This window comes from Solea senegalensis, linkage group LG6 (genome assembly GCF_019176455.1).
Source record: "Solea senegalensis isolate Sse05_10M linkage group LG6, IFAPA_SoseM_1, whole genome shotgun sequence".
Taxonomy (NCBI): Eukaryota; Metazoa; Chordata; class Actinopteri; order Pleuronectiformes; family Soleidae; genus Solea; species Solea senegalensis.
The window spans coordinates 23616104-23633467 of NC_058026.1; the positions used below are offsets into that span (position 1 = coordinate 23616104).

Below are 17364 nucleotides of genomic sequence, written 5' to 3' on the forward strand. Positions count from 1 at the left end.
AAAGCCACAGACTCCGAGCCACTGTGTCCACTACGTGAGCTGTGCTTATCTGGAGGTGTGAGCCAAACATCCCAGCTCCTGGTGTCCTCCACCTGCACGGGACAATGTGATGTCAGCGAGTTTGCCGCTGTGAGAGCTGAATATGCACATTTCTCCTGTGGGTCACTTGGGTATTTTTAGTGTTTATGATATAAAAAAAGAAAAAGAGGTGAGAATCAAAGGAATGCCCAGGGTGGGAGCAGTGAACACATGTGCTTCTTCCTCTTTTTTTTGTTTTTTATGTGCATCAAGGGTATTCTTACATGAGATGGTTGATTCAGGGCCCATGTGCAGTATGTATATTATGCATAATGGTTCGTTTTCTATATTAAAAGTAAAGAAAAGCCCCCTTTTCTCAGCCACAGCTTCTTCAGCCTATAAATCCCATGAATAATTTAAGCACGTATTAGCAAACACCAAAGCACATGCAAGCATATGCAGCAGTTACGTACGCGCATGAGTATAAATCATTTACCAAATATCAGCTTGTGTATATGCGCCAAGAAGGTGCAGAATAGAACAGCAGCTGAGCCACATCTTACAACGGTGTTCACTTCAATTAAAATATCCTTCCCCACACATTTAGTTCAACACGTTGCATTTGCTCCAAGTCCACACAGATTCAAGTACGTATGTATTCCTCCATCCTGTACATAACAATGGCATAAACTGTTTAGCTGCATCTTAATCAAACTCCACATTTGCTCATTAAAGGTAGCTTACATCCTGGCACCATAACAGTAAAACCTCCACTTCAATCCAACGAGTCAAACTATAGACTCAGTAATATTTTAATTACACTCAAATTGGTTCTCAAGGCTCCATCGCTGTGGGGGGGAAATCTGTTTTTCTCCATCAACGTGCCGGGCACAAACTCAGACGAAAATAAAAAAGGGGAAAAACAAGCAGCAAAAGCACAAGGTTGAGTCTGAGCTAAGGATGAACACAGGCAGACAGCATACCGTCTTCTTTACAGGGGAAGGAAAAAAAACATCATTATATTGCAGTCATACTGCCGGCCTCGAGCATCCCAGCTTTATGATTCCACCGCCATCATCAGTGTCATTACACATCTGTGTTTGCTCTGAGTATTTTCCTCAGTGTCAGGCTGCAGGTATGATGATAAACAGCACATCAGAATATCAGCTGTCAAGATTCACTGAGAAGTGAAGAAAAAAAAAGGCCCAAACAACATTCATTTATTGACTGCTTGACTGTCAACAGTGAAGCAGTTGAATTCTCAGCACTGGCTTCTCATTCTGCACAAATGCTGCCATTTTACCATTCCACTTCCCCAACACAATTATCAGCATTTCTCCCTCCATGACATGAAAACAAACTACGACTGAGTTTCCTCCATCTGTGTGTGTGTGTGTGTGTGTGAGGTGGGGGTTTCAAACACCCTGTCAGCAATCACTGGGTGGGAGACAGCCATAAACTGTGCTTTAAGCCTATAATGGTCTACTGCAGCGCTGGCAAAACTTAGATCACATTATACCTCTTTCCTTCCACAAATAGGATCATTATTTTTGATAACTACACAGCAAGTGCAGGATAATTCCATTACACTACTTGCCACAGCATAATGCTACACTTCAGATAAAACACCATAAATCTCACCATATCCATGTTATTACTGTATTTAATTACAGCACTCACCGATCAATAACAATGTCTTACAAATTACGGGAGCATTACGGTTGATCTATATGCACAACTTGGTTCTGCGTCGCACCGACGTTAGCGTGCGTGTGACAGGGAGAGGTCTGGTGTGGTAGTGGATCTGTATATTTCTCAGCAGCTCAAATTGTTTGTCAAAAGGGAGAAGGCGATTTACAGCAGGATTTATAAAATCCATCTCATCTAATGGGATAAGGAACACGGCCTTGTGTCATTCACCTTATAAAATGATGGACAAGCACAATTGTGGAAGCTGAAGCGTTTTATTATAAAGAAAGCAGAAGACATATCACAGGCCACCACTGGTTTTCCCCTAATAAACAGGGGCTGTAAAAGCACTTCTATGTACAATTTTACAACCTGCCTCTCATTCAAACTTAAAAATACACACTTTCCACAACAATATTAAATTACATTTCTTCTGAACAGTTGTAAAAATCATTTTTACTTCACAGGATGGAACCTATCAAACTATAACACAAGATAATGGCGTCATCTTCAATTATTCAAATAAAATCCACACTATCAATAGGTAATATATTCTAACTTAATCTTCCAGTCATTGTCTTCTCTCTCATCTGTCTTCATACAGTCTCCTCCACGATGAACTCAATGGTATGTTGTGGGGACTGGCTCGTCTCCACCATGGTGATTTCATTTCCGTCCATGGTGATACCAGGAACAGTAATGGTCTGACTTCCTAGAACTGAAGACGGCAGGATGACAACCTGTGAAGTTCCTTCCATGCCGCCGAGCTGATCAGATGGGATCATGACAGTCTCAGTGGTTCCCTCGGCCCCCTGCAGTACATAAATGGTCTGCACTGTGGAATGATCAATCTCTCCGGTTGTGGCCAGAGAAGAGAGAACCTTGGCCCCCTCGAGCACCTTCTGGACCTGCGCAGCCTCAGCTGCTTGCGCCACCTGCTCTGCAGTTTCCAGCGGCACTTCTCCGTGTTGCCGAATGTGTTTATCCAGGTTTGAGCGAGAGCGGAAGGCAGCAATGCAGTGGGGGCACGGGTAAGGCTTCTCACCACTGTGGGTGCGCGCGTGTTCGGTGAGACGGGCGGCCACGCTGAAACTCTTACCACAGATCCAGCAGCAGAAAGGCCTCAGGCCGCTGTGGATGCGCTCATGGTCCCGCAGATGGGGCAGCTGGCGAAAACGCTTGCCACATGTGGCACACTGGTGGAGGAGAATGGGGGAAGAGGTGGAGAAGGGGAAAGTGCACAAAGAGGCAACAATGCATTAGCAGGAATGTAGTCATGCTCACAAAAGTGCCAGTGCACAAACTTCACTGCAATTAATATTTTCTGAGACCTCTGTCATATTTTTGTGCAGATGCAGCACTTGTGGTGCAGCAGAGATAACAGGGTATGTTTGAACACAGAGGGGGGAAAAGATACAGAGCCAATACAAAAAACAACACAAGTGTTTTTCAATTCATTTGAGGAAGACTTTTTTTTTTACACAAGCTATCGATCAATTCAAATCTGAAACACTTTAAAAATCATCCATTACAACCTAGAGCTTCATGTAATGAAGTAATGTCTTTGGATGTGCAATTTATTTTAACTTTTTACAAATCTATGTGCAATAAAATAAGCACTTTAGCACTAATCACTTCAACATTTTGGTCCCTAAAGCACATTAAAACTTACGGTCCCTGTTTGCTGGTTTGTCTTGCTGCATCACACACACACACACACACACACATATATATATATATATATTGTTAGTCTGTCTTTGTTATGAAATACACTGTGTGCTTTAACGCCTTATCTGTTGCTGGGGGGGGGGTTTCTGCCTGTGCTTGTATATTTTGTTCCACACCATCAATCTGCCTTTTGACAACAGATGTAAATCAACCAATAAACAAATAACATAATAAATAATAAATGTGTCAGCTATTATTTAAAACTACAACCAGAGTATTTTGGTAGACAGTGATTGATGGCATGAATAATTGAATACTATGACATTAATTCTCCTTTGTTAATTGTCCAATAAATTAACAAAAGGACAACAGGAGAAATGTTACTAATGAGCTGAGAGCTGAACAATTTCTAAACAAAGTCAATCCCTGCCCCGTCGTTCCTGTCGCTCGAGCATTTGCCGTTTGCTTCCATCTGTGACCTGAAAATGAACTGCATGTAGATACTAGATGAAACCGGAACACAACAAAAGGATGACTTTGTTGTTTACTTTGACTTCCACTGAAACTACTCGGATTGAAACTGTAGCCTTAATGAAATAACCTTTCCTTTTGTGACGGAACACGCCCTGTATTTGATTTAAATTAAAGTCCATCCCCATAACTGTCTCTGTGTTTGAGGACCTATGCCCCTTGAACCTCAATCTCTGGGCTGCCTGATAGATATAGCCCAAAGCAAAGCCACAAACATTAAATCAATCTCTACAGCCCGACGAGCTCTGATGGGCTTGGGTGGGTCTATAGTTGATGTCCTGCCTCGTCACCAGAGCAGCAGAGAGAGGGAGAGTCCTAGAATAGTAACAGACACAGAGGGGAGCTGACAGGCCCTAACTCAGGCCTGCCATTAATCAAAGGTGCACAGGGAGGGAAGAAACACCCGTAGGACACACACTGCACAAATGGCCATGGTCCGGAACCAGAGAGATGGCCACAGCTATGAACTGGTGTGACCATGGGGGGGGTGAGGCCTTGCTGGATTTCACTTTGAAATACAGGTGAAATGTAAGAAAGCGTGTGCATAAACCAACTAAATACAAGTTTATGGACTGAGAGTTATTATCTATTTATGCAAACACACGCACACACACAAACACAGAAAAGTGGCATTTACCTCAAATGGCCTTTCATCAGTATGTGTCCTCATGTGAACAGCAAAGGTGGACTTGTAGGCAAATTCTTTTGGGCAAAATTGACAGCGGAAGCGGGGTCGGTTTTTAGACTTGCTGAGTGTTCCGTGGAAATGAGCCAACACATGCTCCTCCAGGGCAGTGTTAGTGGTAAATCGGCGGCGGCAAGGGCTCACTGGACATTTCAGAGGAGTCTGGCCCGTGTGGGACAACCGGTGGAGGTCGAGGCCCTCCTGGGTCATGCAACGGTGGCCACATAGGTCACACTCAAGCTGAGGGAGAGAAAGAAAAAAAAAATAAGAGATGACGAAAATGGAAATGGAAGGCAAGTGAAGAGGAAATGGGGAAATGGAGAATGGAGATGGGGGAATAATGAAAAGAGAAAAGGTCGGTGTCTTTATGGTCCAACCGTGACGTAAACACAATGTCAAAGTTCAATTAAGAGTGGTGACCTTTTTCAACTGGTCGCCATCAGTCCAATAACGGATGATGGCCGATATATTTGTGCGGGAACATGAACTTTGATAAGCTGTTAAACTGGCATCAGATAAAGGACACCTCGGTTTGCAGCTTCCAAAGGTGAAGATAACACAGGCTATTAAATGATTGCGGAGCACAACTGCACTGTACTGTTTTTGGTCTAGTTTTTAACAAAAAGATCATTTATGAATTGTACATGCCTTCTAGCACCAATAGATAGCCTCAGCCGCTACGACACAAACCACTGAAAGCAGCTGAAATTCTAATTTATTCACTGTTCTGTTTTGTTACAGATAAATGCAACAAGGATATGGCAGATCCAGCTGGAGAACAACATTAATGAATGGGCAATGATTTAACCCAAGACAGGTCCCACTCTGTCAACATTACATTATGGCATATCTGCAGCACAGAGTAAATACAGCATCAGCAACACACCATTTTTTACAACTAAGAGACTGCTGGCTGCCACTAACAACACATCACAAGTTACCACCAACTGATTCACTGGCATCACACATGATCAGAAAAGCCACAGGAAACAAAGCTACTATCAGCTGAAAAATCTTGTAACAGTGAAGGTCACCGTCTGTAGCAGAAGAACTTTCAGACTGACCTACAAATTGAAACATCTGCTTGAATCTCGATCACACTGGTTTCATACCGGCAGCTGCTGAAGGATATTTTTTCTCATGAAAAGGCATGTAACAAAAGTACAGAATGGCTCTTCAATGTTTCTCAATGACTAGATTATTCTGCCTCTATATGGCCTTTGTAGGATCTGCCAGGCAATGCGATCAGGCCTGAAAAAGGGAGCGTTTGTGAACAGAAGACAGAAGTTTTGTATCCTTCACTGTGCCGCTCTTTGCCCCCTGAATTGTCCCACAGGGATAAATAAAGTTTTCTGAATCTAAGGAAGTGTTTATCTCGTAAAACTGCTATTTCTTGAGCAGTTATGCTCCAACCTGTTTGACGTCATCTTGATTTACGTGCACAATGTTACTATTGCCTCTGTCTGCTTTGACATAAAACAGATGCTACAACAGGAATATCGCTGGGCAACACAAGATCTAAAAACTACTAAACTGCGAAAGTCACATGGAGCTAATTGGCTTAAACGGCATCATGTGAACTCATTCGACAGTGGTTTGCATGTAGCAGACATTTGTTTATAATATCATCATAACACCAGATGTGTGGCCCATAGCTAAGTGTATACTTTAACATACCATTTTATAGGAAAATTATTTAAATGAAATTCTCAAGGGAGAAGATAAACAAATTACAAAAACAAAAATGGATTGAGCAAATCATCCAACATTTGCTTTATTGTCATTTAAAGTTTGGCAAACTGCCACTGTCTTGATGTCTGGTACTGACCTGTCCAGTGCAGCGTCCGCGGCCTTGACCCCGTCCACGGCCAGTGTTCTTCTCCTCATCTGTGGTGGGACAACGCTGCAGGTGAATTTCCAGCAGTGACTCGTTCACAAACTGGGCCGAGCAGTGAGGACATGTCTCTGGCTGCTTGTCTGTAATGGAGCAGAGTAATTGTCAGTGTTATAGGCGATATATATATATATATATATATATATATATATATATATATATATATATATATGTATGTATGTATGTACATACATATATATGTATGTACATATATAAATATAAATATATATATATATATATATACATATATATATACATATATATATACATACATATACATATATATATATATATATATATATATATATATATATATATATATATATATATATATATATATATATGTACACACATGTGTATATATATATATGTATATCTCTACCAGCATGGATTACTGTGAATATGAAACGTGATAATGGATTGTATGATGATTGGTTTGATGTGGTTTTATGTAAAGTAGAATTATATGGTTCTATGACATTTGATGAAGTAAAGCATTTAATTAATTGTAGATCCAAAACTGACAGTTGTTTTGCTTTATATAATTAAGATGATTTGGCTGTCCAATCTCAATTATGACCTATAAACTAAAGTCATTTCCCAGAGATCATCTACAAGCTGCCTTTTCTGTCAAAACAACATTCTAAAACCCCCCATAGATTATTATATTAATATTATATCAAATTGAAAGTGACATAAAACAAACAAACCAGACCCAGCAAATATTGGAAGTATAAATATTGTGCTTAAAAACTGCTTGCATTGACAAATCATTGAAGAAAATGGTTGCACATTCATTGTTTATCAATTCGTCCTTTCAGCCCTCATCAGCCGATGGCTTGTTTTCCTTCTGCTAAAGCAAACCACACAGCTACAGAGGTTACTCTGGAAAAATTGCCTGGAAAATCACAGACACTGATGGCTGATCAGTACGTCCATAGGTCGTCACACCAACATCTTGCAATCTGCTAACCATCTGCACCGTCTATCCCAGTGGGGACGATCCACTCTGCTCCCCACTGGGACCCTCTAATTAAACCTTTAATAAGGACAATCTCAGCCTATGGCCCTGGACTGATCAATGGATCAATCTCTCCAATCATCTCTCTCAGAGGAGCCACGCACCTCTGACCCCTGATGCACGCTGACTCTTCAGGCTTAACTAACGAGGTTGCCTTGCCAACGCCCCGCTGATTAAGATGAAGTGTCAACATGTTGACCTAATTCATTTACCTCCACCTTCCTCCTCCATTCCACATGGGAGGCAGATCAATGTAAAGTCATTGACCTAATGCAACGGTAAAACAACGCACATATAACTTGGACCTATGTTTGTGAATAAACAAGATAGGCCACCCACGCAAGCTGATGGGGGTATTTATCGGCAACCCTAGATTAATCAATAGTCGCTCACTGCACGCTGTACTGACATCATATTTAATTCGTTTTAATTAGTTTGGAGCACACGGTCTTGTAGCAGGAGCTTAACAATTCACAATGAATTCATTCACACTTCCGCACAAAGACAGAAGATAAAATATAGACACACACACAGCTGTTTCACTAAAATTAGAGGATATATCCAGGATCTTTAAACCTGGGTAAATCCACTAAAGATGGCAATTAGCACCATTCCCATTGCCAGTGTCTGTTCTGCTGTGTGATGCTTTCTTCACAGCTGCATCCCCTGTGTGTGAATCGTGACGTCACAGGCACAGCAGAAGTACAAGTTGGAGGAAAGACAAAACAATTCTTTGTCCATTGATTGATGAAATAAATTATATTGAGCACTATCCCAAGTTTCAAAAAGTAAGGATCGCTACAAACATCAATGTTGATGGCTTTGCTAAAGACTGTGATAACGGGCACAGGATAAATAGAAGTGAAATCTTTTTAAGTTCATTATTGATTAAGTGGGGGGGTGTTTTTTGACCTGTGGGTACTGGGTATCAGAAAAGATTTGATGACCAAAGATTATCATTCTATGCAGTTTACGTACAGTATTAATCTTATAGATTTGAAAGATATATGACCAGCTGGGCCATTAACTCTCACCTTGATGAGTGAGCGAGTGAAGATCGAGGTCTCTCCTGCGTGTGAAGGCTGCTCCACATTCAATACAAGGGAATGGGTGGCTGGTGTGGAGGAGTCTATTTAAACAAAAAAAGTGCTCAATTAAACATAAAAGTAAAATGATTTAACCGCATACTAATGCTGTACACAACAGTACACAAATAAAAAGAAATAAACACATCAAGACGGGACAAACGCAAAACACGACTACTGTGTAAATAATTAAACATAATTCCTGATATCCTAGCATTTATGACTTCAATAAAGGGAGGTGGCAAACGTCATGTTTTGATTGTACGCTTCTGCCCTTTGCGTGACTTGAAGGTTTTTCCATCATTGGAGTGCTTAAATGTCCTTTAGGTTAAATGTAGGGGTATTAGCCGAGTGTATAATGGCTGGAAATAGAAGAGCAGCAGAAAAATGGGAGGAGTCAGAGTTGAGACTATATTTATCCACTACATAATGCTATGTTGGATTTGGCCTAAGGGGAGGAGAGAAGTGTTATCATGTATTCAGCTAATGCTACACTGCTTTCACAGCATGGGGAAAAATGGCTGTTTAACAGCTTCTCACAATCGCAAGAAAAACAAATTATGTTGAACTTTTAAAAACATACTTCACTAAATATTGCACAAGTCAATGTATTACAAATACCAAACAACTACAAGGGTCGCTATAGCCAAAGCAATTAATCACGCAAGTCACTTAAAGTAAAGCAGGAAGCTCGAGATGATGTGCAAGGACATCTCAAGGCCCATGTAAGAGTGCAGGCTGTTTCTATTCCCCGTTTAAGAAAAGACAATTGAAATCAATATTTCAGGGACAGGTGACCCTGAGACAACTAAGAGATTTGAAATTTCTGTCTTCCAGCCAGATGTTCTGTGATGAGAAGAAGACATGATGCTGCATGTACAGTATTACAAGGTAGGCAAGTTAACTTGAAAGCAGTAAATTTGCTGCTTGAGGTTTATCAAAAAAGGGAAAAAGCCTAAAACATTATATTGTGTGCTTTTTGACCTCGGAAATAAAACATTCTTGACTGATGGCTTTCTCCAGCAGATGAGCAAACCATCTGAGATTAAGGAACGATTATTTTCGGGCCACTGTATTTCCCTGACACACTTGAGAAGAGAAGGGTGAGTAAAGAAGTCCACTGTTTACAGTGTTAAATTAGATGTTGTTAATTCTTACACATTAGACGTTCATCTTGTGACATGCTTTTTTTCTACCTTTTTGTGGTATCATCATTTAAAAAATGATAAACTGAAGAGGCTGAAGTCATTGCTTTGTACTTGTAATTGCACTGCAGCCATGTGTTAAAGCCAACACAAATAAAATACATAGTACATAATATCTTCTACCCTTCTCTTGTTTGGCCAGGAAGGACAAGACCAATTTCTTCCAACATCCTGTGTTGTGATTTTTATCATCTTAATTCGCGGGGCCTCTGTCTGTCAATCATACTGTATGTGGATGAGGCTCAAGGACACCTAGACATCTCAGTTAATTTGCACATCACGCAGCTTAAAGGTCTTGCTCAGTAGTCACACAGATCAGCTACCACAGCTTCTGGCAAGGGCGAGTTATCTAAATCCTGTCCAGGTTTATGCAAGGAAACAGAATTCTTACACATGAATATTTACACACAAAAAATAGCTTCAAAATAAAAGACAATTGTTTCACATGTTTTTTTTTTGCCATTTCCAACCACACACATTCACAAAAAAACACAACAAAAAAAGCTAAAAAAACAAACTGTCATTACTTATGATAGTTAAGCTGATCCTCCGTGTTGAACCTTGAGGGGCAGTGAGGACACGACAAGATATTATGAGCTCCGTCGCTGTCCACAACACACATCTGCATTGAAAGACAGAAATGAATTAAAAAGTATAGGTTAATTTAAAAAATGCAGTGCTCATCCAAACAACAGAATTACAACTATTTACAAATTGTAAATATTGTCATTGTTTTTATTCTAACATTTTAAAAATGTAACTCCAACTAACAAAAAAATTATCAATTGCACCCTCCGAACCCATTTAATTTCAGCTTTATCTAGTTTTTACTTTGTTAAAATTTTGGAACAGAAGGTGTATATTTGAAAAACAATTTTGGCAAACTGAAACAGGTGGGAAGTGTACCGGTTTTCTTCCACGCTTGCGGCGAGGCTGCGTTGAAGTGTGAATGCGTCGGTGTCTCTTCAGTGTGGCTGCCTGGGAGAAGTTTTTGCCACAAACATCGCAGTTGAAGGGCTTGTGACCCGTGTGGCTCATGCTGTGGCGCAGAAGGCTCTGGGAGTTGGTGAAGGCCTTAGAGCAAATCTGTAATAACAATGGAGATCAGTGCCATATACAAGTACATACCTACAATAGCTAAAAGCACCTTTGGTTAGAGATAAAATTGTTTATGATCGAAGTGGATCAAGTGACACCGGAAAATCTGTCAAAAATGATGATGTTGAAGGTTTAAACTGTGTCTGTCTCTTGTTCAAAGCATTACATCATCCCATCAATGTCAAGTACACTACAGGAATGACATTTAGCTCAAAGCAAATTATCCCTCAGCCTCAAGAGAGGACATATTTTGATTAAAATTTGATTGGCACCTTGCACGTGAATAGCTTTTCTCCGGTGTGACTATACACATGGGTGCGGAGGAACACACGCCGGGTGAAGGTTTTGCCACAATAAGGGCAAACGTGGGGTAGAGGTGTACGGGCCCAGTCCTGCAGCAGCTTCGCGGGTGGAGGGTGGTTGGTTTTGTCCGAGTCTGATGCAGTGCCTCCCTCCGTTTCTTCTTTAATGTCTGAACCTTTTTTTTCTGGCAGGGAGAAAAATTCTCATAAGAAACACCAAAACACCATGAAACAGACAGCTTTTCCACACAACAGGCTTTAAAATAGGGCTGAATGATTTGGAATAAACATGATCTAATTGCAATTTATTATTTTTAACTAATATTGGGACTGTGATTTAAGGTGCTATTTTTTTTATGTTCCTTATCTTATATATTATTTAAAAATTTGAGCTCTCCCAGTGCCTTAGTCATTGCTGCCTTTTTATTCCAACTCTGAAAGAAAAGTCCCAGCAGCTTCTTACACATTTTTACACGTGTTGCTCTTGACACTCGGTCATCTTCGAGTGCATTTTCTGTGAGAAACAGAAAGTAAAAATGTGCAATTCATACAATTCGAGTTGTGTGATACAAGGCTATCACCAATACACACACACTCACATTCCACCTCTCTCACTCACTCACACACAATCGTACAGACACACACTTTCTCTCTCACACATGTATGCACACATACAGCCTGGCACCTTGCTGCTCTATTTCGGCTTTTTTAAAAGCCGAAATAGTTGCTCTTTGAGGCATAAGTGTCTGTGCAGAGCCAGGTTCTGTTGAGTCTGAGGTTACTATACAACAGGTAGCTCCCTTCATTCGTGCACCACTCTCATGCAAGTGTAACTGCAGTATTTGCAGTTACATAATCTTGTTTTATCACATTGCAATATTATCACAAATGCAATTAATCGTTCAGCCCTACTTTAAACTAATTCATTCTACTTACCCTTGAGTGCACTACCGCCCCTTAGGATCCTTAAAGAGGGCCTATGTCTTTTAGGAGCGGGTGAACCCGAAACACTGGCAGGAGCAGGCGGGGAAAGCAGCCTCTTTGTGCCATGTGTGGTATCCTCATTATTGGTGGTGGTCACTTCATCACCAGTTTCAGTTATCTGCACCTCCTCTGTCCCTGCTGTTGTGAAGCGGTGTTCCCGGCGATGATACAGGTACTGGGTGGTGTTCATGAAGCTAACACCACAGAGGGAGCAGTTGTGTAGTGGGTCCTTAAGGTTGTGCTTCTGTTTACGATGTGCAACCAGTCCTGCCTCATTACTAAAGCTCTGCCCACACAGAGAGCACATAAACAACTCAGGCTGTGTGAAAGTGGAGGTGACACTGATGGTAGGAGTTGCATTTTGCCCCTGCTCGTCTGTCCCATTGCTCTGAGCGCAAACACCCTCTGTTGGTCTTGCTTCAGGAACTGCTACTACCTCTTCTTCACCTTTCTGTCTGTGTTGCTTGCGGTGGTAAAGAAAGAGTGTAGTGTTAAGAAAACATTCCCCACACACAGAGCAGCGGTGTAGAGCTTCCTCAAAGCCGTGTTGGGTTCTACGATGGGCCACTAGTTCACACACCAGGCCAAAACATGAGCCACAGTCCACACACAGGAGCACTGGTTCCGGCTTTGGCTTTTTGTTAGCCCCTCTCCTCTTTGGAGATGAATCCTCTGCATTAGAGGTCAGAGGGGCCTCCTCAGAAACAACAGGATCAGAGTTTTGCTGTGTAGAGGTCTCCGTAACTGGCTCCCCCTCTTCCTCTCCAACCACTTTTTCCACAATATCTGCTTCAAACCCAGGGGAATCATCTGGATTTAAATCTGAAGTGACAGTCTGAACTAAGGTGGTTTCTGCCTCAGTTTGTGCATCAGGATTGGATTGAGAAGTGTTTTTGCTCTCAGAAGCAGACTGCTGACATATCCCTTCTTTACGGTGATGCTGCCAAAGTTCCAGACTCTTGAAAAGTTCATCACAGTCACCACACTGATAGAGGATTCTGGGCTGGTCTGATGACTCCTTTGCACAAACAGTGGCCTGCTGGAGTGCACTCTTTTTAATGTGCACAGAGGACTGTCCTGCTTGAACTTGAATCGATGGAACTGCAACAGTTCTCGATACATTTATTACCGTTTGCTACACAAGAGATGAAAAAAGGAAAAGAAAAACAGGGATTAATTTAATTGTTTCACATTGTTCTCTGTTTCCTTGAACAAACAAAAAAGACTGCACTACTAATCAAATGACTGGTTCAAGTCAATTCAACCTGCAGTGTTTTTCTTACATTTTATCCTCTCTGGCAGATGAGGAATGAGGATTCAGCGCTAAGGTACTGAGGTCAATTAGAGCAGCATGTGTTTAGAGCCTAGGCTCCTCTGAGAGCTCCAGGCTGCCAAGATAAGGCCTCAGACAGGCCGATAACTATCAAAGGTTGAATGGGTCACTCCATGGGGTTTTCCGTTTGCTACATCTACCAAATGAGATGATAAAAAAAACAGGATGTCAAGGTCATAGTTTAAGACATCCAAAACTCCATTAGTTGTACATGGTGGTGTACTTAATTTCCTATTATACAGTGGATTTTACAGCTACAGCCATTTTGTTCCATTTTAATTTAAGCAGTGGAGTATTCAGGACATCTCAGCTGATGGTCTTGTGGGCATTACTCTTATATTACAGTAGCAATATGCAAGTTGTGTCAAATGAAAAATCCCTCGTGGAGCAAAGTATTCAAAACATCTGAACCCTACAAATTGGAGCCATTTAAAGGAGACATATTATACCCTATTCCCCCAATTAAAATAGTTCCCTGTCCTAATGAACATGTCAGTGACATGCTTTGGTCAAAATACCATAAGGATGAAGCACCATAGCAGTTCAATAACCCTGCTAAACCCGCCCCTTTCAGAACGCTCGGTTTTGTGCATGGTCCCTTTACATGCAAATGAGACACAGGCAAACACACACCCACTTCTTCCAGGGGGTTTCTGATTTGTCCTCTTTACAGTGCTCACTCGCTCAGCTCCCGTTCCATTCCTCTCCCCACTGGCCGCAGTCTGATGCGAAGTGGTGCGAACACACGTTTGCTGACTTTATCTGGCACATTAGCTTCAAATATAAAATTTATCCACTGGACACACAAATCCTCTGAGGCTGGAAGTTTGTGTAAAACACTGTGCTCCACTGTGCAGCCACGAACAGCACACTTGCCCCTCCACGTTGACATAATACCACTCTTCCTCCCTCGCCTGCACTCTCGCATTTTATAGGGACAAGGTGGAGCTAAGGTGGAGCTCTCGAAATAAACTTACTGGTGGGACGGTAACATTCGCAGTGAAATTTTGCATAATATGTCCCCTTTAAGGTTTAGTCATGTAAAATGATATTAGTTCCCAATGCTAGCAAGCAATAAGGCAGTCAGAGCAAAGGACCATCTAGCAAATAAATTACCACTAATTTGGCTAACATTACAATAACAGCAACCTCAAAAGAAATAAAAATTAGCAAAATACAAATTAGCCAAATCCATGGAATTCATATGCCTTCATCCACAACTGCCACCTTTCTTGGAAAGGGTTCAGATATCCACCTTTCATCTTTGCTACTTTCTGCCAGCTCGTAAATATTAAAGGATGCATGCCTGCCACACGTGTAACTACAGCGCATACACATGTTGATGGTTTTATGGAAACAACGGAGACTGGCCATGATGTCAAAACTTCTAATGCCACATTGCTGGATCCAGTTGAGAACAGAATCCTTGAAAGTGAATTTGGGCACCTGTATGCCATCACTACAAATGATCTGAGGTGAGAAAAATTCATCTAGTCATTTCTCACATCCTTACTCTCCCCCTCTCTGCGCATTTGTGTGCCTCATAAAGAGAATATTGAAAAGAGCAGTGGATAGAGAGAAGTTCCCACATTGTGGAACCTCAATTCTTATTGTGTTATGCATGCGTAAGTACCTCACTTAGTCCTAAATGATAGCTACTGATTATTGTATTGGTATTGAAGCTTCAACAATAGATGAAACAAAAATTGCATTCATAAGGAGTCAAAGCCCTAACTCTGTCCAGCCATCTTTGTCTATTTGGCCAATTTAGTAACCAGCTACACCTTTATATAATATAATTCCAACCCAGAGTAAAAAGTATGCAATGTAATGTTAATTTTTGTTTTTAACTGTAAAAAAACTTAAAAGACATCAGCTTTTAGGCAGAACCCTTACTGCATCATTAATGGAGAGTTTCCAACAGAGCCATATGCGAAGTGAAGACGTTTAGTATTCTGATAAAGTTTTCAGATGTAGCACTTGAATCACACTCGGGTCCAAAAGGAAAAGGAGGAGCTAATTTGTATAGTCAGACTCAGGTGCACTTCTGTTGAACTAAATCATCAAAAGGGGAAACTTTTATTTTAGTGGACTGATTTAGGGAGACTTTCTTTAAAAGATCTCCTTTAATGTGTCATCTCTTCATATTCAGCTCTCCATTCACTAGAGACATAAAAAAAGCCAGTGTTTTCTGCCAGTGCCACACAATGTACAGCGCTAAGGAAATTTATATGTTTGCAATAAAGGGGCTTACGGCGATGCAATGATTAGGGAGCCATAAGGTATGCCGTTTTATTTGTGTTTCCCCTGGTGATTCATGAGAAAAGGCCAATCGGTGGCACGTGAGGAGAAAGGGTGGCACCGATTAATAGATGCTTCCCTTTCTGCAAGTGACTCTGAGCTTTATGGACATGTGTGTCTAAGACTGCAAATTGAAGTCTAGGCACAAGTTGAAACAATCAAGGCAACGTTGCGACCAATGACTGCTTTTAACCCCAAGTGCTATTTGAAATGATTAAGGGAGATCTTGGCTCAGTATGTCACTGTACCACATTATACAACTTCTAAACTCTGCAATTCAGACAGCATGTTCAAAAAGCTTTGCATTAATAGAGGTCAGCATTTTGATGAAATAAATCTCCAAATAATATATTCCAAAGAGCGTATGAATATAAAAAATAACATTGGGCATTATGTAGAAAATTGCCAAACAATAGAACTACAACAGAATTAACATACAGAGGTATACCTTTTGTACATAGGGTGTAAGTGGAATCAAATGATTATTTAAAAATATTATGAAATAATACAATGACACCTACTCTTGAGAGAACAGATAATATATTGGCTATAGTATCCTGCAAATTTAATATTAATACATAACAAATAATCACAAATGTAGCTTAAAAAAAACCCACTTCATTCAGGACTAGAGATTATTACATTAGATATTCTGACTGGAGGGAGTATCAGAGTACATCTGGTCTTTTTCAGTGTGTTCCATTACAGGTTGGTTGTAGCCTTCGTATGCTGCTAGATCAGTGAGTGTTTTCAATTATTTAAGAGTTAATCAGCCTTAGAAGTGTTTGGTTAGTCCAGTTTAACCTGCAGGAGTTTCTGAGGGCTGGTTTTATCTGCTTCATCTCTGCCAGAGATAAAAAGCATTCATGACCTTGCAATGGCTGGATCATACTTTCCACGTTCTGTGTCCACAGAGAGCCGCTTCATATTTGAGCATGTACTGTACAATACGTGCCACGCAGTTTTGCTCATACTAAAGGAGCGTGCCAGTCTAGTTTTCCATGAATTCATACTAGATCTCACATTCAAATTGAAGTCACTGCAATTGCTCACCAGGAGTTTGCCCTACTTTCTATTTCCCTGTATTCTTTGAATGCTGAGTTGTATACGTGCAGGTACCAGCAAGCAGCGTCATGATTATCATCCTCTTCTCCTCTCTTGACCATAACAAGAGCACGAAGTGTGCTTGTCCATGTGGTTATGGGCAGATGGCAAACTATCAGTCATGTGCATGCTATTGGACCTCTATGGACACGCAAACACACAAAGTATGACCCATGCCTAACACAGGTTTAATTTATATTAAAATCAAATCTAAACTTAACCTAAAATGTTGGCTGTTTTTGAAAGATATTATTACAACATTATCAGTACTGGAGTATTTGATGTTGTCATTAAGCTAATTGGTTTATATATTAGACAGTCTATTATTTGCTATTTATCTAAACTAGTTATTAAATTGTTCCCTACAGTGGAAGTGACAGTAATACACCAGATTTGATTTGTTCATTATCATATTCTTGTTAAATAGCTTTGGTCTGTTACATTCC

At 40.7% G+C, this 17364-nt stretch overlaps 1 protein-coding gene across 1 annotated transcript; it reads right to left on the reverse strand.

Annotated features, from left to right (window-relative positions):
- Positions 1-1966: 1966 nt before the first annotated feature.
- znf574 (zinc finger protein 574) lies at positions 1967-13777 on the reverse strand. Its single transcript, XM_044028242.1, has 9 exons — positions 13766-13777; positions 12133-13315; positions 11167-11381; positions 10703-10882; positions 10324-10418; positions 8541-8635; positions 6420-6568; positions 4544-4831; positions 1967-2903 (listed from the first exon to the last, which is right to left on the reverse strand). The coding sequence occupies exons 1-9, from the start codon at positions 13775-13777 to the stop codon at positions 2304-2306; spliced, it is 2817 nt and encodes a 938-aa protein (XP_043884177.1). The 3' UTR covers positions 1967-2303.
- Between the last annotated feature and the right edge of the window lie 3587 nt (positions 13778-17364).

Bases quoted from the DNA above. Each gene is read 5' to 3' on its own strand.
- znf574 (XM_044028242.1), bottom strand. The intron at 11,382-12,132 runs GTAAGTAGAATG...TCTCCCTGCCAG, and splicing joins GGGCGGTAGTGCACTCAAGG to AAAAAAAAGGTTCAGACATT. The intron at 8,636-10,323 runs GTAATGACAGTT...TTGTTTAAATAG, and splicing joins GATCAGCTTAACTATCATAA to ACTCCTCCACACCAGCCACC.